Below are 18,926 nucleotides of genomic sequence, written 5' to 3'. Positions count from 1 at the left end.
TTGAAGTAAAATTTCCTGTAACATTAGGTACTTCAGGATTAATGACTATACAAATATACAGATATTCAGTGTAGAAATACATAGGTTTTTTATATGCTTAGATTTAGGTTACCAGTAGTTCCTCCCATCCTTTGGTACTGAGGACTGAACCCAGAGGTGCTAATACTGAGCCACATCCCTAGCCCTCTTTTCATATTTTATTTAGCGACAGGATCTCACTGAGTTGCTAAGTGCCTCGCTGAGTTACTGAGGCTGGCTTTGAACTGGTGATCCTCTTGTGTCAGCCTCCCAAGATGCTGGGATTACAGGTGTGTGCCATCATGCCTGGCCAGGTGACCAGTATTAATATAAGTTTTATATTAACTCTTGGCATGTAATATTTACCCCCATATGGTCAGACCAACAAACACTTATTAAGTCATAAGCATATCTTGTTTCATATTTGATGCCATTAACTATTGTTGCACAATCTATTGGACACCACTTTCTTATTAGTTATTTAAAATAGTATTTGAAAGTTTTTTTTTCCTTTAACATTTTCCATGAAGTATTATGATTGTCCCTACATCTAATAAGGTTGATTCTTAATTTAAGAGATACATGGAAAAGCCAGGTGCTGTGGTGCATGGCCATAGTATCAGCTACTCAGGAAGCTGAGGCTAGAGTATTGCAAGTTTGGGACTAGCCTGGGCAATTTAAAAATAAAAAGTGGCTGTGAATGTAGCTCAGTGGTAGAGTGTTTTCACATCAGATGCACAAAGCTTTGCGTTTAATACCAGTACAACAAAAATTTAAAAGAGATAACACATACAGAAATATCTTCTATCTAAAGCTAAGAGATACCATAGATAAAAACTGCTGAGCATGGTGGCACATGCCTGTAATTCCAGCACCTTGGAGGATCTTGAGTTCAAAGCCAGCCTCAGCAATTTAGCGAGGCCCTAAGTAACTCAGTGAGACCCTTTCACTAAATAAAATGCAAAATTGGGCTGGAGATGTGGCTCAGTGGTCGAGTGACCCTGAGTTCAATCCCCGGTACAAAAAATAAAAGACTATAACTATTTTGTTCTTTTCTTGAGTATTCTTGAACTTTATAAGGCCACTATAACCATTTTACTCCCCCATTATAGCTTCCTTACGACTCCCATAACTGATGGTAAATACAGCACCTTTTCTTCTGTTTTGTTTGGGGTTTTTTTGTTTGTTATTTGGTACTGGGGATTGAACCCAGAAGTTTTTTACCACTGAGCTGAAACCCGGCCCTTTTTATTTTGAGACAGTCTCACCAAGTTGCTGAGGCTGTCCTTGAAATTTTGATACTACTGCCTCCGCCTTCTGAGACATAACACCACACTTAGAATGCTTCTCAGCTTGTAGAGTATTAGTAAGTCCCTTCGTTAAGCAGAAAGTACCATTTGTGCATAAAATAAGGCAGATTTTGATAAAATATTTTTCCATTGGTACATAATAATCTGCCATTAGGCTATTTATTTATTTATTTATTTATGTTTAAAGGGATTGAACCTTGGGGTGCTTAACCACTGACTCACATCCCCCCCCCCTTTTTTTTAAAGAATTTCTGTTTTAGTTGTATATGGACACAGTACTTTTATTTTGTTTATTTTTTTTATTTGGTGCTGATGATTGAACCCAGTGCCTCACACATGCTAGGTGACATTCTACCACTGAGCCCCTGTCCCAGCCCCACATTCCTATTTTGAGATGGGATGTTGCCAGGCCTGGCCTCTCTTTGCACCTCTCAGCCTCTGGAGTCACTGGAACTACAGGCATGAGCCACTATACCCAGCTCCCTTTTCAGATCACTATAACCTCATAGTGCTTTTTTTTTTTTTTTTTTTTTTTTTTTTTTTTTTTTAAGAGAGAGAGAGACAGAGAATTTTAATATTTATTTTTTAGTTTTCAGCGGACACAACATCTTTGTTTGTATGTGGTGCTGAGGATCGAACCCGGGCCGCACGCATGCCAGGCGAGCGCGCTACTGCTTGAGCCACATCCCCAGCCCCTTTTTAATTCTTTTGTGAGTTTTATGTTTCATATCTTTATCCATGGCTGCTGCAAAAATGAGGGAAATACCCATCCAGAGCAGAAATTTTTATCCATTTTATGTATTGGGGTTTCACCTAAATTTTTGTTTAGGGTTTAGGAGGTATTGAGCTACCAGAAAATAATAAATTCTAAAATTTGTGTGTAAACTAGTCTTATGACCTGTATCAAAACCGGGCTTTATAAGATGAAATAATCTCATTACCACATTGTTGTCTTTTGCAGGGTTGCGTGAACCCATGGGTTCTTACCCACTGAACTACATCCCCAGCCTTTTTTACTTTTTTGTTGTGAGATAGGGTCTGGCTAAGTTTCGTAGGGCCTTGCTAATTTGCTGAGACTAAACTCAAATTTGTGATCCTCACACCTCAGCTGCTTGAGTTGCTAAGATTACAGGCATGCACCACCATGCCTGACTGTTAGGCAAGGAATAATTTATCCATTCATTAGTTGCCCTTACTTATTTGTATCATTTGTATTCTGTATGTATAAACTTTCTTTTTGGTTGTGATCTCATGCCAGTTCCTATATTTTTTAACTCCCAAGTATTTTTCTTTTTTTCTCTCTCTCTTTTAATCAAGGACCTCAGATAAGTGCTATATCACTGAGCTATACCTCCAGCTCCCAAATTACAAATTTCTTTAGGAAAAGAATGATAAATTTCTGTAATAAGCCTTCCCTCTGGTGAAAATGAATTCATACTCCAAGCTAAGCGTGGTGGTGCATACCTGCAGTCCCAGCAGCTCAGGAGGCTGAGGCAGAAGGATTATAAGTTCAAAGCCTGCCTCAGCAAAAGCCAGGTGCTAAGCAAATCAGTGAGGCCCTGTCTCTAAATAAAATACAAAATAGGGCTGGGGATGTGGCTTAGTAGTTGAGTGTCCCTGAGTTCAATCTCTAGTACACGCATCAAAAACAAAACAAAACAAAAAAACCCACCCAAACATATATGCACACACACATATACATACATATATTTATTTATTTATTTGGCATAAACCCAGTCTGGTTTATGCCAAAACTTGAGTCTGTTTAATAACCTTATTGCAAGACATTTCTCTTTTTTATAAAAACTGTTTTGTTTAGCTAAAGCAGTTTTCATAAGATGGTATATCTATCTTACTATAGAGTGATAGTTAAACCCTAAACCCTAGTTACAGCGTTAGATGAATCTAGGTTTAATCCACATTTCTACCATTTACTTTTTCTATGGGGGTGGGGGGACACCAGGGATTGAACCCAGGGGCTCTTTATCTCTGAGCTACATCCCCAGTTTCTTTTATTTTTTATGTTTTATTTTTTGAGACATAATCTTGCCACGTTGCTGATGGATTCGCTAAGTTGCTGAGGATAGCCTCAAACTTGTGATCCTCGTGCCTCGGCCTCTTGAGTCACTGGGATTACAGTCCTATGCCACTGTGTCCAGCTCACTACCATTTACGTTTGTGAACTCATTTGAACTCATTTCTAAACCCTCAGTTTTCTCATCTGTAAAATGAGAATAATAGTTTCTACTTCAGGCATATTAATGAGTGTTTAGTGTGTAGCAGACATTTCTAAATGCTACACATATTTACTTATTTTAATCTGAGGATAAATATATAAGCAATATAATCTCACATTACAGTTGAGTAAATTGAAGTTCAGAGAAATTAAGTAATTTTGCCTATGGTGTATGTAAAGTACCAAGCCCAATGCCTAGCATAGATTTAGGATTTACCATATTAACTTTTTTATTAAAATGTGACTAGTCATTTTGAAGTTTCCAAATGTGTTATATTTTTAAGTAACTGACCTGCACAACATTCAAAGGATCTTCTGTGGCACTTTTTTTCTTTCCTCTTGTCTCCATAGCTCTTGGTGCTGGACAGGCATCTTTGTTTGGGAACAACCAACCTAAGATCGGAGGGCCTCTTGGTACAGGAGCCTTTGGGGCCCCTGGATTTAATACTACGACAGCCACTTTGGGCTTTGGCGCCCCCCAGGCCCCAATAGGTAAGTGTCAGTCACTTTAGAAGGCTTTACTCAGTTTATTTCTTGCTAATACTTGCTGACTTGGTTTTCTACTTTACCCAGGTCGTATCCCTACCAGAGCAGTGTATATATATATATATATATATATGCCCAATATTAAATAATCATGTAGTATAGAGGATTTTCCCTGTTTCCTCATTCCTTGGCCCAGTTACTCTAAGAAACAACTTGTATTACATTTTTAATTTATCTAGTGTATAATTAAGTTCATATCATTAAGTGATGTGCTATGTTTTAAGTCTATTTGAGAATTTAGCTTATTATTACCTCTACCTTTTTTGTTTGCTTTTTCCAGCATAACAGTTAAAACTAAACTTAGGGAATATAGTAAGCTTAGTTATCTATTGAAATATTTTACAGACTTCATTCATTTGAATACTACTTTTCAGTTTTTGCAGGATCTTTGTTTTTTCATTTTTTTTTTTAATTGGTAGTGGGTGGGATCAAACCTAGGGTCTCAAATATGCTAGGGAAATGCTCTCCCACTGATTACATCTCCAACCCTTTGCTGTTATCTTTCTACTATCTTTATTTATTTCTCACCCAAGAAAACGATCTTATTTTTTAATTTAAATATCTTTTTAAAGAAAAACCTTTTCCACCAGAAATGGAAAACTGGTATTACCTGAAATAGAGTAATTAGAAGGAAAAAGAGAAATTTGTTTGTATACCACTAAATTATTTCCTATACTCTTATGACATGTGCCACGTTTTAAACCTTTGCAATTTAAGTTCAGTTCCTTTATACTTATTTTGTCAACTAGGTGATAGTGTTTTATCAAATGAGGATATTGGTGCCCTACCCTACCCTTCTCTTTCCCACAATCTTTTTCCCATCTTCATTGCATACGTTCATTCATTCTTGTGTGTGTGGGGGGGTGGGGCACTGAGGACAAAGCCCAGGGCCTTGAATTTGCTGGGAAAGCTATCTACCACTGAGCTATATCCTCTGCCTTTTTTATTTAAAAAATTTTTTTTAATTGTAGTTGGACACAATATCTTTATTTTATTTATTTATTTTTATGTGGTGCTGAGGATCAAACCCAGGGCCCTGCACATGCTAGGCAAGCTCTCCTCCACTGAGCCACAATCCCAACCCCCTGCCTTTTTTATTTTGAGACAGGATCTTGCTAAGTGTCCTAGGCTGACCTGGAATTTCTGATCCTTCTGTTTCCTCTTCCCAATAACTGGAATTACAGGTGTGTGCCACTATGCCAGGCTCTATCTTTGTATTTTTATTTTGGTAAAATTGATATGTTCTGGGCTGGGGTTGTGACTCAGACGTAGAGTGCTCGCCTAGCATGCATGAGGCACTGGGTTCCATCCTTAGCACCACATAAAAATAAAATAACGTTATTGTGTCCACCTATTTCTAAAAAATAGATATTTTTAAAAATTTGATATGTTCTATCCTATAACTATTAACTATCCTCTGTTCTTTGGTTTAAAATAATTTAAAAGTTCACATGACCTGACTTTTTTTTTTTTTTTTTTTTTTTTTTTTTTAATGACTTATGAAAACATTACCACCCAACCAGGTACACATTCCTCATACAGCTTTTTCCCCCTGGAGTTTCTTCTTTTGGGGGTCGGGGGAGGCGGATTACTGGTGATTGAATTCAGGAGAGGTTACCACTGAACTTACTTGGACCCCCCCCCCAATACTTTAACAAAAGGTTTTAATACATTGCTGAAGCTGTCCTCAGCTTGTGATCCTGCTGCCTCAGCCTCCCAAGCTGCTAGAATTACCAGCGTGCAACACCATGCCCTGCAGGATTTTCCCCTTAAATTTACTTATCGAGAAGTGCTGTGTCTTTCCTGATTTTCTGGAATTTATCTTCAAGTGAAGTACAATAAGGGATTAAACTCTGAATGCTTAACGGGTCTGAAAATAACTTCATTTATTCCTCACAATTCAGTATTACAGAATTGTGATGTGAAAATTATTTATCCTTAGAAATTGACTTTACCTTTTTTGCAGTGACCATTATTGGCAGACTGATGTCTGTCTTATTCTTGTAACCTGTTCCTCACATCCTCAAAAGCATTTAGGATTGTCCTTTTGTCCTGAAAGTTCATGGTGTTTTGTTTAGACTTTTTCTGTTTTAATGTCTGTCAACTGTGTTTCTTTTTTTTTTTTTTTTAAGAGAGAGAGAGAATTTTAATATTTTTTAGTTTTTTGGCGGACACAACATCTTTGTTTTTGTATGTGGTGTTTGGATTGAACCCGGGCCACACGCATACTAGGCGAGCGTGCTACCGCTTGAGCCACATCCCCAGCCCCTGTTTCTTTCTTTTTTAAAAAATATTTTATTTATTTATTTATTTTAGATATTTATTGTGTCAACTGTGTTTCTACTTTCTATGAGCCTTCTGATTGTAAGATTTCTTTTTTGTTCTCTGAATGTTCCTTTTTTAAAGCATCTGATTCTAGATACAGTTTTCATTGAAATGATATTTTTAAATTATTATTAAAATTTTCTTAGTGTTCCCCTGTTCCATCAGGATTTTGGGGGAGGGGGCTTTTGTTGTTAATCTTTTTGAGCGACATCTTCGTCCTCTTATTAAACTTTTTTACTTTGAGACAGGGTCTTGCTAAGTTGCTGAGTCTGGCCTTGAAATTGACAATCCTTCTTCCTCAGACTCCAGAGATGCTGGCATTATGGGCATATGCCTACCAAGCATAGCTTATTTTTTGTTTTGATCCTAGTGCTTGATGATTGTTTCCATGAATACTTAGGAATAAAATACTAATTTAAACAATACTGTGAACTTTGTGTATTTGGGTAAGGCTTGTTTACCAATATTTCACTTTAGGATATGTAGCCTGGAAACCAACTATTATCCAAAGGTCCTCTAAATGTTATAATGCTAAATTCTTAGTTCTGGGCTGATGCCATTATATTAGTTGTCCTTGTCCTTTCCTTATGTTGTCTTAGTTCGGTCATACTCTGATGTTTTTTTTTTGGTTTTTTTTTTTTTTATTGGTTGTTCAAAACCTTACAAATCTCTTGACATATCATATTCATACATTAGCATACATTAGCTTCAAGTGATTTATGAACTCCCATTTTTACCCCAGATACAGATTGCAGAATCACATCGGTTACACATCCACATTTTTACATGATGCTATACTAGTAACTGTTGTATTCTGCTACCTTTCCTATCCTCTACTATCCCCCCTCCCCTCCCCTCCCATCTTCTCTCTCTACCCCATCTACTGTAATTCATTTCTCACCTTGTTTATTTTCCCATTCCATTCACAACCTCTTATATGTAATTTAGTATAACAATGAGGGTCTCCCTCCATTTCCATGCAATTCCCCTTTTCTCTCCCTTTCCCTCCCATCTCATGTCTCTGTTTAATGTTAATCTTTTCTTCCTGCTCTTCCTCCCTGCTCTATTCTTAGTTGCTCTCATTATATCAAAGAAGACATTTGGTATTTGTTTTTTAGGGATTGGCTAGCTTCATTAAGCATAATCTGCTCTAGTGCCATCCATTTCCCTGCAAATTCCATGATTTTGTCATTTTTTAGTGCTGCGTAATGCTCCATGGTGTATAGATGCCACATTTTTTTAATCCATTCATCCATTGAAGGGCATCTGGGTTGGTTCCACAGTCTAGCTATTGTGAATTGTGCTGCTATGAACATCGATGTGGCAGTATCCCTGTAGTACGCTCTTTTAAGGTCTTCAGGGAATAGTCCGAGAAGGGCAATAGCTGGATCAAATGGTGGTTTCATTCCCAACTTTCCCAGGAATCTCCATACTGCTTTCCAAATTGGCCTCACCAATTTCCAGTCCCACCAGCAATGTACAAGAGTACCCTTCTCCCCACATCCTCGCCGTCACTTGTTGTTGTTTGAATTCATAATGGCTGCCAATCTTACTGGAGTGAGATGGTATCTTAGGGTGGTTTTGATTTGCATTTCTCTGACTGCTAGAGATGGTGAGCATTTTTTCATGTACTTGTTGATTGATTGTATGTCCTCCTCTGAGAAGTTTCTGTTGAGGTCCTTGGCCCATTTGTTGATTGGGTTATTTGTTATCTTATTGTCTAATTTTTTGAGTTCTTTGTATATTCTGGATATTAGGGCTCTATCTGAAGTGTGAGGAGTAAATATTTGTTCCCATGGTGTAGGCTCCCTATTTACCTCTCTTATTTTCTCTTGCTGTGAAAAAACTTTAGTTTAAGTAAGTCCCATTTGTTGATTCTTGCTATTAACTCTTGTGCTATGGGTGTCCTATTAAGGAATTTGGAGCCTGACCCTACTATATGTAGATCGGAGCCAACTTTTTCTTTTATCAGATGCAGAGTCTCTGATTTGATATCAAGGTCCTTGATCCATTTTGCATACTCTGATGTTTTTGACCTATCTTTTGAGCATCGGATTAATCAGGAGGATGATAGTAGACAGTTTTTTAAATAGACTATTCATTAATCTTTTCCTCCTATTTTCAGTCTCTATTCATCAAACCTGGTATTATTGTCCCTAGTCTTCTGGGATTCTTCCATGGATCTTTCATATTCCATTTGACTCTAATTCCCTTTAAGAATATTCTAAGCTATAATTTCCTCTATCCTGCTTTGTCATTCCTTTGTCCACGTCTTTCCCCTAAAAATTTGTTAATATTTTCTCATCTGTTCATTTGCTTTTTTAAAAAAAAAATTTATAGTTGTTAATGAACCTTTATTTTATTTACTTATTTATATGTGGTGCTGATAATCAAATCCAGTGCTGCGAATAAAGCATTCTACTGCTGAGCCTACAACTCCAGCCCTTCGTTTTTGTTGTTCTTGTGAGTTTATATAAATATATTTTCCTTTTTTAAAAAACCATAGATTTTAATGAAGTATTTGGAGAGAAAAGGTAAATTAGAACTCATAATTGATCTCTGTGTGAACTTTAGAATTGTCTTTATCATTAAAGATATTTTGGTTTTATTTCTTTTCCTTTTCTTTGGTTGTATTCAGTAGAAGGAGGTAATATAAATACTGTAATCCTGCCATTTTTTTAATGCCATTATACATCAGCTCTCTTATTTTTTTTTTGCATTATAATTTTTTTTTGCATTATAATACACCTTTATACCACCATTTATCATATCTCTGATTATATATAAGGTATGTTGACACCAAATTCATATCTTCATATGTGTATTTTGTATAATGATGAGGGTCTCTTTCTACCATCCATGCTATTCCCCTTCTCCCTCCCTTAATACTACCATTTTTACTTGGACTTTTTGACTGGTTTTTAATGATCTATAAATTTTTCCTAAGCCAATTACAAGTTCCTGATATAAGAATTTAATATTATAGTTTTTATATTAATATTACTGTTCACTCAGAAGTAACTATTGATTTTAGAATGTAACTCTTTGTACTACTGAATCTTAGTTGGAAGATATTTTAGAGCTTTTGTGAGTTCACCCTTATTGTTCCATCTGTTCAGGCCCATTAGACAACTAAACTAGCCTCCATAGACTTTGCACCCAGTAGTGCTTCTTGTATCTCCTAAAGCTAAGAAAAACAAGACTGATATAATTCCTTTGTGGAACCCTATTATCTTTCTTCCAAATAAAACATCATGAGTTTCTTTTGTGTTATTAAAAGACTTGTTTTTTTTCTACTTTTTCCTGTACCTGTAATCATTTGGTCACAATTTAGTCCTTTAGTTTTGTTTTTAAATTGTTAGGACAAGAATCAAGTATAATACAAGTAGTAGCTTAACCAGTGCTTGCTTGTTTGTATTTTTGCCAACTTAATCAGCTCTGTTTTCTGTATTTTTTAATAATACTCTTAACATAAAGTTTCATATTTATAATATTAAAAAAATGTGTTTATACACTTTCCTAATTGTTTGGGTTTATTAAAGGAAGTTTTTGTTTTGTTTTATACTCAGGATTTAAATTCAGGAGCACTCCACCAAGAGCCATATCCCTGTCCCTATTTTGTATTTTATTTAGAGATAGGGTCTCACTGAATTGCTTAGCACTTCGCAGTTGCTAAGGCTGGCTTTGAACTCACAATCCTCCTGCCTCAGCCTCCCAAGCCACTAGAATTACAGGAGTTCGCTACTTTATACCCCCACCCCCTTTTTGAGCCAGTGCAGATAGTGTGACCTATACTAATTATAATGTGGGATTAGTTATTAGTGGTCAAAGTTTTTTAAATTGATAAATGGCTCTCAATTAACAAAATGACTAATAAAGATTAAGAATTCTCTAAAAATTTTTCTTAGTCTCCTTGTATAGGTCCCACAATAACAGTGTGCTGTGTTGTTTGTAATACTGGTATCAAAAGAGACTTTTAATATACTTTTTATATCACTGAGTGCTAAGCAACTCTGAGACCCTGTCTCCAAATAAAATACAAATAGGACCAGGGATACCACTCAGTGGTGGAGTGACCCTGAGTTCAAATCCCAGGTACTTGCTTGTCTGTGGTGTCAAATTGGGTTTAGGAAGTTTCTGAATACAGATGATTTGTTCTGTGTTCTTTAAATTGACTTCTGAATTTCAATATCCTAAGCAAATTTGTACTCTCTAAATGTCAACATAGAATCTTTTAGTATTTAATGAGTATATCCAATCTAAAGAAAGTTTCATTTGACTAAAGTGGATGTACATCCTCCTCTATTTTCATTTATTTAGCTGTAGCTACCCATTCTTGTTTTTGTTGTTGTTACTTCAGTTGATTTTTTGGGGGTGGGGCACAGTATCTAGGATTGAACTCAGGAGCACTCGACCACTGAGCCACATCCCAGCCAGTTTGTACTTTATTTAGAGACAGTCTCAGCGAGTTGATTAGCACCTCACTTTTGCTGAGGCTTACGTTGAACTCAGCTCAGCCTCCTAAGCCGCTTGGATTATAGGCGTGCGCCACTGCGCTCAACTTGATTTTGTTTTTTTCCTTCCATTTTGAGAAATTTCAAAACATTTTGTTTTTGGCACTCCTTTAAGGTGAATTATCACAATATATTTTGACCTTAGCCTATTTCTAAATGTTTTTAAAGGGAAAAAAATTATATTTTTTATTTCTAAAATGAGTTGTTATTTGTTATTTAATTAGTATTTTTTGGAATTATTTATCTTGCAAAGAGATTTCTTTACCAGTGTGTTGCAGGTGGATTTTTTTTAATGATTTGTACAATTGTAGGTCATGCATATAGTCTTCATTCTTCTTTGTGTTCACTGACACTTATAAAAGTTCTCTGCAACTTATAAAAAATACTTCTTATATGAGAGAAGGGGCTGGAATGTGGCTCAGTGGTAGAGCGCTTGCATAGCATTTGTGAGGCACTGGGTTTGATCCCCAGCGCCACTTAAAAATAAAAAAATGAAATAAAGATATTGTGTTAATTGAAAACTAAAAAATATTTAAAAGAAAATAATAATATGAGAAAAATTACACTAGGTAGTCCTTTTTACCTTTTGATGTATTAAATGTAAGTAATAAATAAATAAGAATGTATTAATAATTTTCATTGCTTGCATGCTGCCATCTTTGTATTTTTTAGTGCGCTGCCCCCCCGCTGTCCCCCCCAAAAATTACTTTTTTGGAAGGGGGATTTGCTGGGATTGCACTCAGGGCTTTGTGCATGCTAAGCACAAACACTACCACTAAGCTATGCTTCTAGCCCATTTAAAACTTTTCTTTGTTTGTTTTTTTGCTTTTGGTGGTACTAGGGCTTGAACTTGGTACTTCATATTCTACCATTCAGCTGCATCTTTAGCCCCTTTTATTTTTTGAGACTGGGACTTGCTGCGTTGCTCCTGCTAGCCTTGAATTTGTGATCTTCCGGCCTCAGCCTCCCAAGTAGCTGGGATTATGGGTGTGTGTCACCACACTGGCTTAAAAAATATATATATACACACACACACACACACACACACACACACACACACAGGAATTTTCATTTATTAAATAATTAGATAATGTGCAGTGAACACTTGGGAATATTTCTGTTTTATTTCCAATTTAATTGAGTCCTTGAATTAAATTTTTGTAGTTGAAATTAATTGATTAAAAATAATCCCATTGACTCAGTAGGCCATAGCAGGAGAATCACAAGTTCAAGGCCAGGCTGGACAACCTAGTGAGATCCTGTCTCAAAATTAAAAGAACTGGGGATGTAGCTCAGGGGTAGAACATCCCTGGACTCAATCTCTAGTACTACTAAAAATTAGAAATAAAAATGATAAAAGCAGTACTTGATCTGTATCTTGTCATTCTTTCTTTTAGACAGATTAAATTAGTCTTTAATGTTTCTAGAGGCCAAAGACTATAACTTTTTATACTGTTGTGCCTTGGATAGTAAGGTAGATATAAAATATTTCTTCAAAGTTGTTTTAATTTGCATTTTTTTTGATTAATAGTGACAATGGACACCTTCTAAATGAATTTTTTTTTAAGAGAGAGTGAGAGAGGAGAGAGAGAGAGAGATAGAATTTTTTTAATATTTATTTTTTTTAGTTATCGGTGGACACAACATCTTTGTTTGTATGTGGTGCTGAGGATCGAACCCGGGCCGCACGCATGCCAGGCAAGCGCGCTACCACTTGAGCCACATCCCCAGCCCTAAATGAATTTTTATGTGTAATATTCCTTATGAAATTGGCTCTTAATGTCTTTAACTATGTTATTCATGATTTTTTTTTTCAGTTTTCTTTCCTCAACCAGTGGTGCCATTAGTGAATCTGAATATTTTGAAGACTATTATCTCCAAATAGAGAACTGTGTTCTCTGCTATAAACACATTGTATCCTTGGACTGACATTTTTTCCCCTTTCTTTTTTTGAAAAGCTCTGACAGATCCAAATGCTACTGCTGCCCAACAGGCTGTTCTCCAACAACACCTTAATAGTTTAACATACTCACCTTTTGGAGACTCCCCTCTCTTCCGGAATCCTATGTCAGACCCTAAGAAGAAAGAAGAGGTAAATTTTTTTTTCTTTTTTTTCTTGGAGAATACTGAAAAAGAAGGTATTTATTCATTAGAGGTATCATAGTTACACACATTTCCTAGTAAAGTATATGCCGTATTAGAGCTTTGTATTTTGATGTTTAACAGTAAGTAAGTAGAGATGCAGGTTGTTAGCAAGGTGGGTTCTAGTGAGATCTGTCTCAAAATAAAATATAAAAAGGATTGGAGATGTAGACCAATGGTAAATTGTCCCTGGGTAAAATCCCCAGTACCCTTGCCCCAAAACAAAATGAAAAACTAACAAACCTCAGCCCTGCCCTTCAGTCATCTAATTTCTCCATTTGTCATGCTTCCTTCCAGATTCAGAAAAAATAATTACTGCTGACCTAGGGAAAAGCATACAAAAATGTGTCTTTAGGGCTGGGGATGTGGCTCAAGTGGTAGCGTGTTCGCCTGGCACGCATGGGACGCTGGGTTCGATCCTCAGCACCACATAAAATAAAACATGTTGTGTCCACTGAAAACTGAAAAATAAATATTTAAAAAAAAATTCTCTCTCTCTTTAAAAAAAGAAAAAAAGAAATATTGTCATCCTTGTTTTAAAGAATGAAACTGTTAGAAGCTAAATTCTCTTATGAGATAAATGGACAGGGCAAATTAATAATATGTGGTATTAATCCATTTTAATTATAAAGTACTTTGCAAATCCAGTATCTCAGTGGCATTATTTATTCATATATTTATTTAGTACCAGGGATTGAACCTAGGGATACTTAATTACTGAACCACATCCCTAGCTCGTTTTATTTTTGAGACAGTGTCTTGCTAAGTTGCTTAGGGACTTGCTAAGTTGCTGAGGATTGCTTTGAACTTGCAAACCTCCTGCCTCAGGTGTGTGCCACCACACAGTTTCTCCAGTAGCATTTTTAAAAATGTCAGACAAATTAGTTCAAATGGGGGCTGGGAGCTCAGTTACAGAGAAAAATAGTTACATTCACATGTGTAAATACATAGAATATTTGATGTTAACAGCTTTGTTTTAAGGGAGCTGCAACTTCAAGAGGAATCTATCAGGTATGCCAGAACTTAGGTTTGAATTCTGTCATCTGATTTTTAAAGCCAGTGCCAACTTTTGAATTAAACTAGATTGTCCTTTGATGCTTTTCTTTTGTTTTTCAGAGATTGAAACCAACAAATCCAGCAGCCCAGAAGGCTCTTACTACACCTACTCATTATAAACTGACACCCCGACCTGCCACCAGAGTTCGTCCAAAGGCTTTACAAACAACAGGCACAGCCAAATCACATCTCTTTGATGGGCTGGATGATGATGAACCATCCCTAGCCAATGGAGCATTCATGCCTAAGTGAGTTTATTTTACAAACAATGTAAAATAAGATTATTTAAATTACTACAAATATAATACAGTTTACTTAAAAAATGAGAGAGTGAAGAAAACCCAAGATATCACAGAATGAAAATGATTCAGTTACTCATGGTTGATGTAAAAATGTTTTGATAGATATGCTTCTGGTTTTACAAATGCACATTTTAATTTTGTTTTTTCCAGGAATTAGTACTCTTTTTGTCTCTTTATAAACAGATGGTCAGGGGACTGAGGCTGTAGCTCAGTGGTGGAATACTTGCCTAGCATCCAGTAGGCCCTTGGTTCTTTCCCCTGGCCACTATAAAACCAGCAAAGAAAAAAGAATCTATTTTTCTCTTTTATCTTTTTTTCTTTTTTAATTTCCCGGAATTGAGAATATATACACAGATAAATAGAACCAACAATAAAGTACATAGACATACACACACACACAAAAAAAAAAAAATACAGGAAAGTATGTAGAGGAGTTATTAATAAACTTTTCTCCAAGTATACTCTGATAATCTACAGTAAAAAGCTGAAGAAAATTATACACCAAACCATTAACAGCATTTAACATCAGGAGAAGGAATATTAGGGTATTTCTTTTCTGGATTATTTTTCTAGATAAATAGCAGACACATAGTAGGCTTTGTAAAAAGAACATGTACTTTAATCAGAAAAACAATAAGGTGAGCATTTTTTCTTTTAGTAATCTTTGGATAACAATGAGAATTCATTACTTACAATTCTTGGCTCATGGGCTGGGATTGTGGCTCAGCGGTAGAGCGCTCGCCTAGCACGGGCACGACCCGAGTTCGATTCTCAGCACCACATAAATAAATAAATAAAGGCATTGTGTTGTGTACATCTACAAAAAAAAAAAAAATTCTTGGCTCATGAATGTTAATAAAATGAAAAAAAATACAAATTTTTTTTCTTAGACATGTGGTATGCTGTTCCACAAAAGGTAGAAAGTCTGCTTTTACACATTTCTTAGAATAATAGTGATTTATTATTTTGAAAGCAAGGAATCTGTATTATCACAGGTATGTCCTGGTATTTTCCACACTGCTTTGCACATAGAATGTAAAGAGGGCATGGACACATTATTGTGTCCATCAGATCAGTAGTTCTCAGGGCAATTTCACGAGGTCTTATTAGAATTAGGGTGGGAAGGGGCATGTTTTATACTTTTTTTTTTTTTTCCTTAATATTAGGGATTGAACCCAGGGCTGTTTACAACTGAGCTACATCCCCAGTCCTTTTCATTTTTTTTATTTTTAGACAGGGTCACACTAAGTTGCTAAGGCCAGCCTTAAACTTTTAGTCCTTCTGCCTCAGCTTTCCAAGTTGCTAGAATTAATAGGGATGTGCGACTGTACTTGGCAAAGCTGCTCTTATTTACTATTAATACTACGTGTTCTCCTTGGTCCACTTCTGTGGATTTGCTGTCAACAGTTTTACTATACTAGATGCATTTCATATAGTTGATCTGTTCCTTTATCCTTAATTTTCTACCACTCTGATCACGTTTCTTGGTCTCCTTTGCCAATTTCTGTCCTTCCCAACCTGATTCCAATGACCTAGTCCTTCAACTCATTTTATCTTTGCGTACTTCCAGAGTGCTTTGATTTCATCTTTCTCCAAATATCATTATTATCTTATGGTTCCCAGATTTTTATCTCTAACTGAAACGTCGTTCTCCAGATTTATTTATTCATTTATTTAGGTAACAGGATTGCCTAACCCTTTTTATTTTTTGAACAGTCTCCCTAAGTTACATAGGGCTTCCCTAATTTGCTGAGGCTCACTTTGAACTTGAGATCCTCCTGCCTCAGCCTCCTGAGTCACTGGGATTACAGGCATATGCCATCACATTCATCTTCTCAAGATTCTTATGTTCAACCTTATTCTACATCTCCATTTAGATGCCAAGTAGGCCTTTATTTCAAAATTCTAGTACTGAACTCCTTAAATTCCTTCTCAGTTCCCTTTCACACAGAGCCATCCCTCTCTGAAGTAACTGCATTTCTCTCATTTTAGTCAGAAACTTTGGAGCAGTCTTCAACTTTTTCTCACATTTCTTATCCAAGCCATTTACATATCCTCCTTGGTTTTACCTTTAGTAATTACTCTGTATTTGACCAGTTCTCATCACATTAGCAATTATTACCCCAATCTAAGGTACTACATTTTTTGCCTGAATTACTATAATATCCTCCTAACTAATGTTTCTGCTTTTACCCTTACACTTTTGCTTTCAGAGATAAACATAGATACCACAGTGATCCTTTTGAAGAATAAGTTATATTGTATCACACTGCCTTCCACAACCCCAGCTACTCTGCTTTAATCTTACTGCCTCCTTGCAGTAAGATCCTTACTTTAAAAAAAGAACAGAATCATGAGAGAGTAAGATCACTGTATTTTAAAAGAACAGAATGGGCATGCTGTTGCCCCAGTTGGTCTCTTCACACACTTTTCCCCAGATATCCATATAGCTAACCCTCTCACTCTTTACTCACACATCTCCTCAATGAAGGCTTCTCTGACCACCCTATACCCTTCCTGTTTTGGTTCTGGGGATTAAAAGTAGGCACACTTTGCCACTGAGCTACATCCCTAGCCATCTTTATTTTTTTATTTTGTGTCAGGGTCTCACCAGGTTACTTAGGTGGACCTGTAACTTGCACTTCTACCTCAGCTTCCCATGTCTCTGGGATTACAGGTGTGTGCCATGCACCTAGGTCCATTCTTGTTTTTGTTTTCTTCTTCTTTTTATTCCTTTCATTTTATAATATACATATTATTTTATATTTGGTTTTTGTCCATTTTGTCCCTCTAGAACATAAACTAAATAGGCAGGGAACTTTGATTTTTTTCTATAGTTCAGTGTGCCTAGAAGAGTTCCTACAATATGGCGGTTGACCATAAATGGAGAATATATGAATGTGGCTCTTAGGAGATATATAAGGAGATAAACAATAATAGAGAATCTCACCAGTTTGCTTATAACTACCCATGGGAAGGAGGGGCTTAGAAATAGTGATCTTCTAAAATGGTGCTGTGACATGCCTATAAACCCTACTTGGAAGTCTGAGGCAAGGAGGATCATTTGAGCCCAGGATTTCAGAGCCATAACAAAATCCTGTCTTTAAAAAAGAAAAAGAATTGTGGTCATCTAACCCAAAGAATAAGAGTGTATGGAGATTGGAAAGATTTTTCCAGTTTCTGCTGTCAGCTTTCTATAATTTAATACTATAATTCCTCTTATCCATGATTACATTTATGGTTTTATTTTTCGAGTCAAGTGTGTTCCAAATATGTTAAGTGGAAATTTCCAGAAATAAATTGTGTGTGTGTATGATTTTTTTTTTTTTTTGAGATGTAGCTCCAAAAAAAAAAAAATGGAGATGGAGATAAAGCATATCCAGGACCCAGGTATACTGTATCCTGGAGCTACATCTCCAGTTTGATTTGTTTGTTTATTTTTTATTATTATTATTTTGTTGTTGTTGTTGTTGTAGATGGACAGAATACCTTAATTTTTTTTGTTTGTTTTTATGTGGTACTGGGACGAACCCAGTGCCTTATGCATGCTAGGCAAGCACTCTACCACTGAGCCACAACCCCAAATAGCTTATAAATTTTCTAAGTTTCTGTTTTGAGTAGTATGAATACACACACACACACACACACACACACACACACACATATGCCTAAAGAAGTATTTTTAAGAAGGCTGGAAAAAAAAAGAAAACATGTAACTTTTTAAAAAGTTATAAGACCATTCAGGTTTTTGTTTTTAAATGTATATTTTTTCTGGGTTACCAGGTTCTAAACCCAGTGTCACTCCTGATCCACATCCCCAGACCGTTTTATTACTTTTTTTTTATTTTGAGACAGGAGGCCTGGGGTCATAGCTCAGTGTCAGAGTGCTTGCTAGCAAGTATGAGACACTGAATTTGATCCTCAGCACCACATAAAAATAAAAAAATTAAAGGTATAAATTTTGAATTTTGAGACAGTATGTTGCTTAGACCATTGTTAATTTGCTGTACCACCATGCCTAGCTATTTTTTTTTTTTAATTACTTTTGGCAAGTCATGTTTTTATTTTTATTTATTTATTTTTTTAAAGAGAGAGAGAGAGAATTTTAATATTTATTTTTTAGTTCTCGGCGGACACAACATCTTTGTTTGTATGTGGTGCTGAGAATCGAACCCGGGCCGCACGCATGCCAGGCGAGTGCGCTACCACTTGAGCCACATCCCCAGCCCACAAGTCATGTTTTTAAAGTAATTATTTCACCTAATTAAAATGTCAAATTTATTGGAATAAGTTATCCAAAAATAACCTTATATTTTTTATGTTGGTAGAATCCGTAAAGGTGCTCTTTTTTTTAATCCTAGCACTAATTATTTTGTGCCTTCTCTTGTTTTCAGTTTGGTAAGAAATCTACCAATTTAATTGGTCTTTTCAAAGAACTAACTTCTAGCATTATTGATGTTCTCTATTCTGTGACTGT

General features: G+C 36.0%; 1 protein-coding gene across 7 annotated transcripts in view; it reads left to right on the top strand.

Annotated features, from left to right (window-relative positions):
* Positions 1-18,926, top strand: part of Nup98 (nucleoporin 98 and 96 precursor) — a 106,919-nt gene that overhangs the window by 39,201 nt on the left and 48,792 nt on the right. For 4 of the 7 annotated variants that reach the window (XM_076846740.2, XM_076846739.2, XM_076846738.2 and 1 more), the window contains exons 12-14: positions 3,916-4,056; positions 12,908-13,041; positions 14,208-14,395. In XM_076846740.2, coding sequence (XP_076702855.2) covers positions 3,916-4,056; positions 12,908-13,041; positions 14,208-14,395 — 463 coding nt within the window. The remainder of the gene's footprint in view (positions 1-3,915; positions 4,057-12,907; positions 13,042-14,207; positions 14,396-18,926) is intronic. The other 3 variants (XM_076846742.2, XM_076846741.2, XM_076846744.1) reach the window with 1 other exon arrangement.

Source organism: Callospermophilus lateralis, chromosome 2, assembly GCF_048772815.1.
Source record: "Callospermophilus lateralis isolate mCalLat2 chromosome 2, mCalLat2.hap1, whole genome shotgun sequence".
In the NCBI taxonomy this organism is placed as follows: Eukaryota; Metazoa; Chordata; class Mammalia; order Rodentia; family Sciuridae; genus Callospermophilus; species Callospermophilus lateralis.
This window is presented reverse-complemented; position numbering and strand designations above follow the sequence as displayed.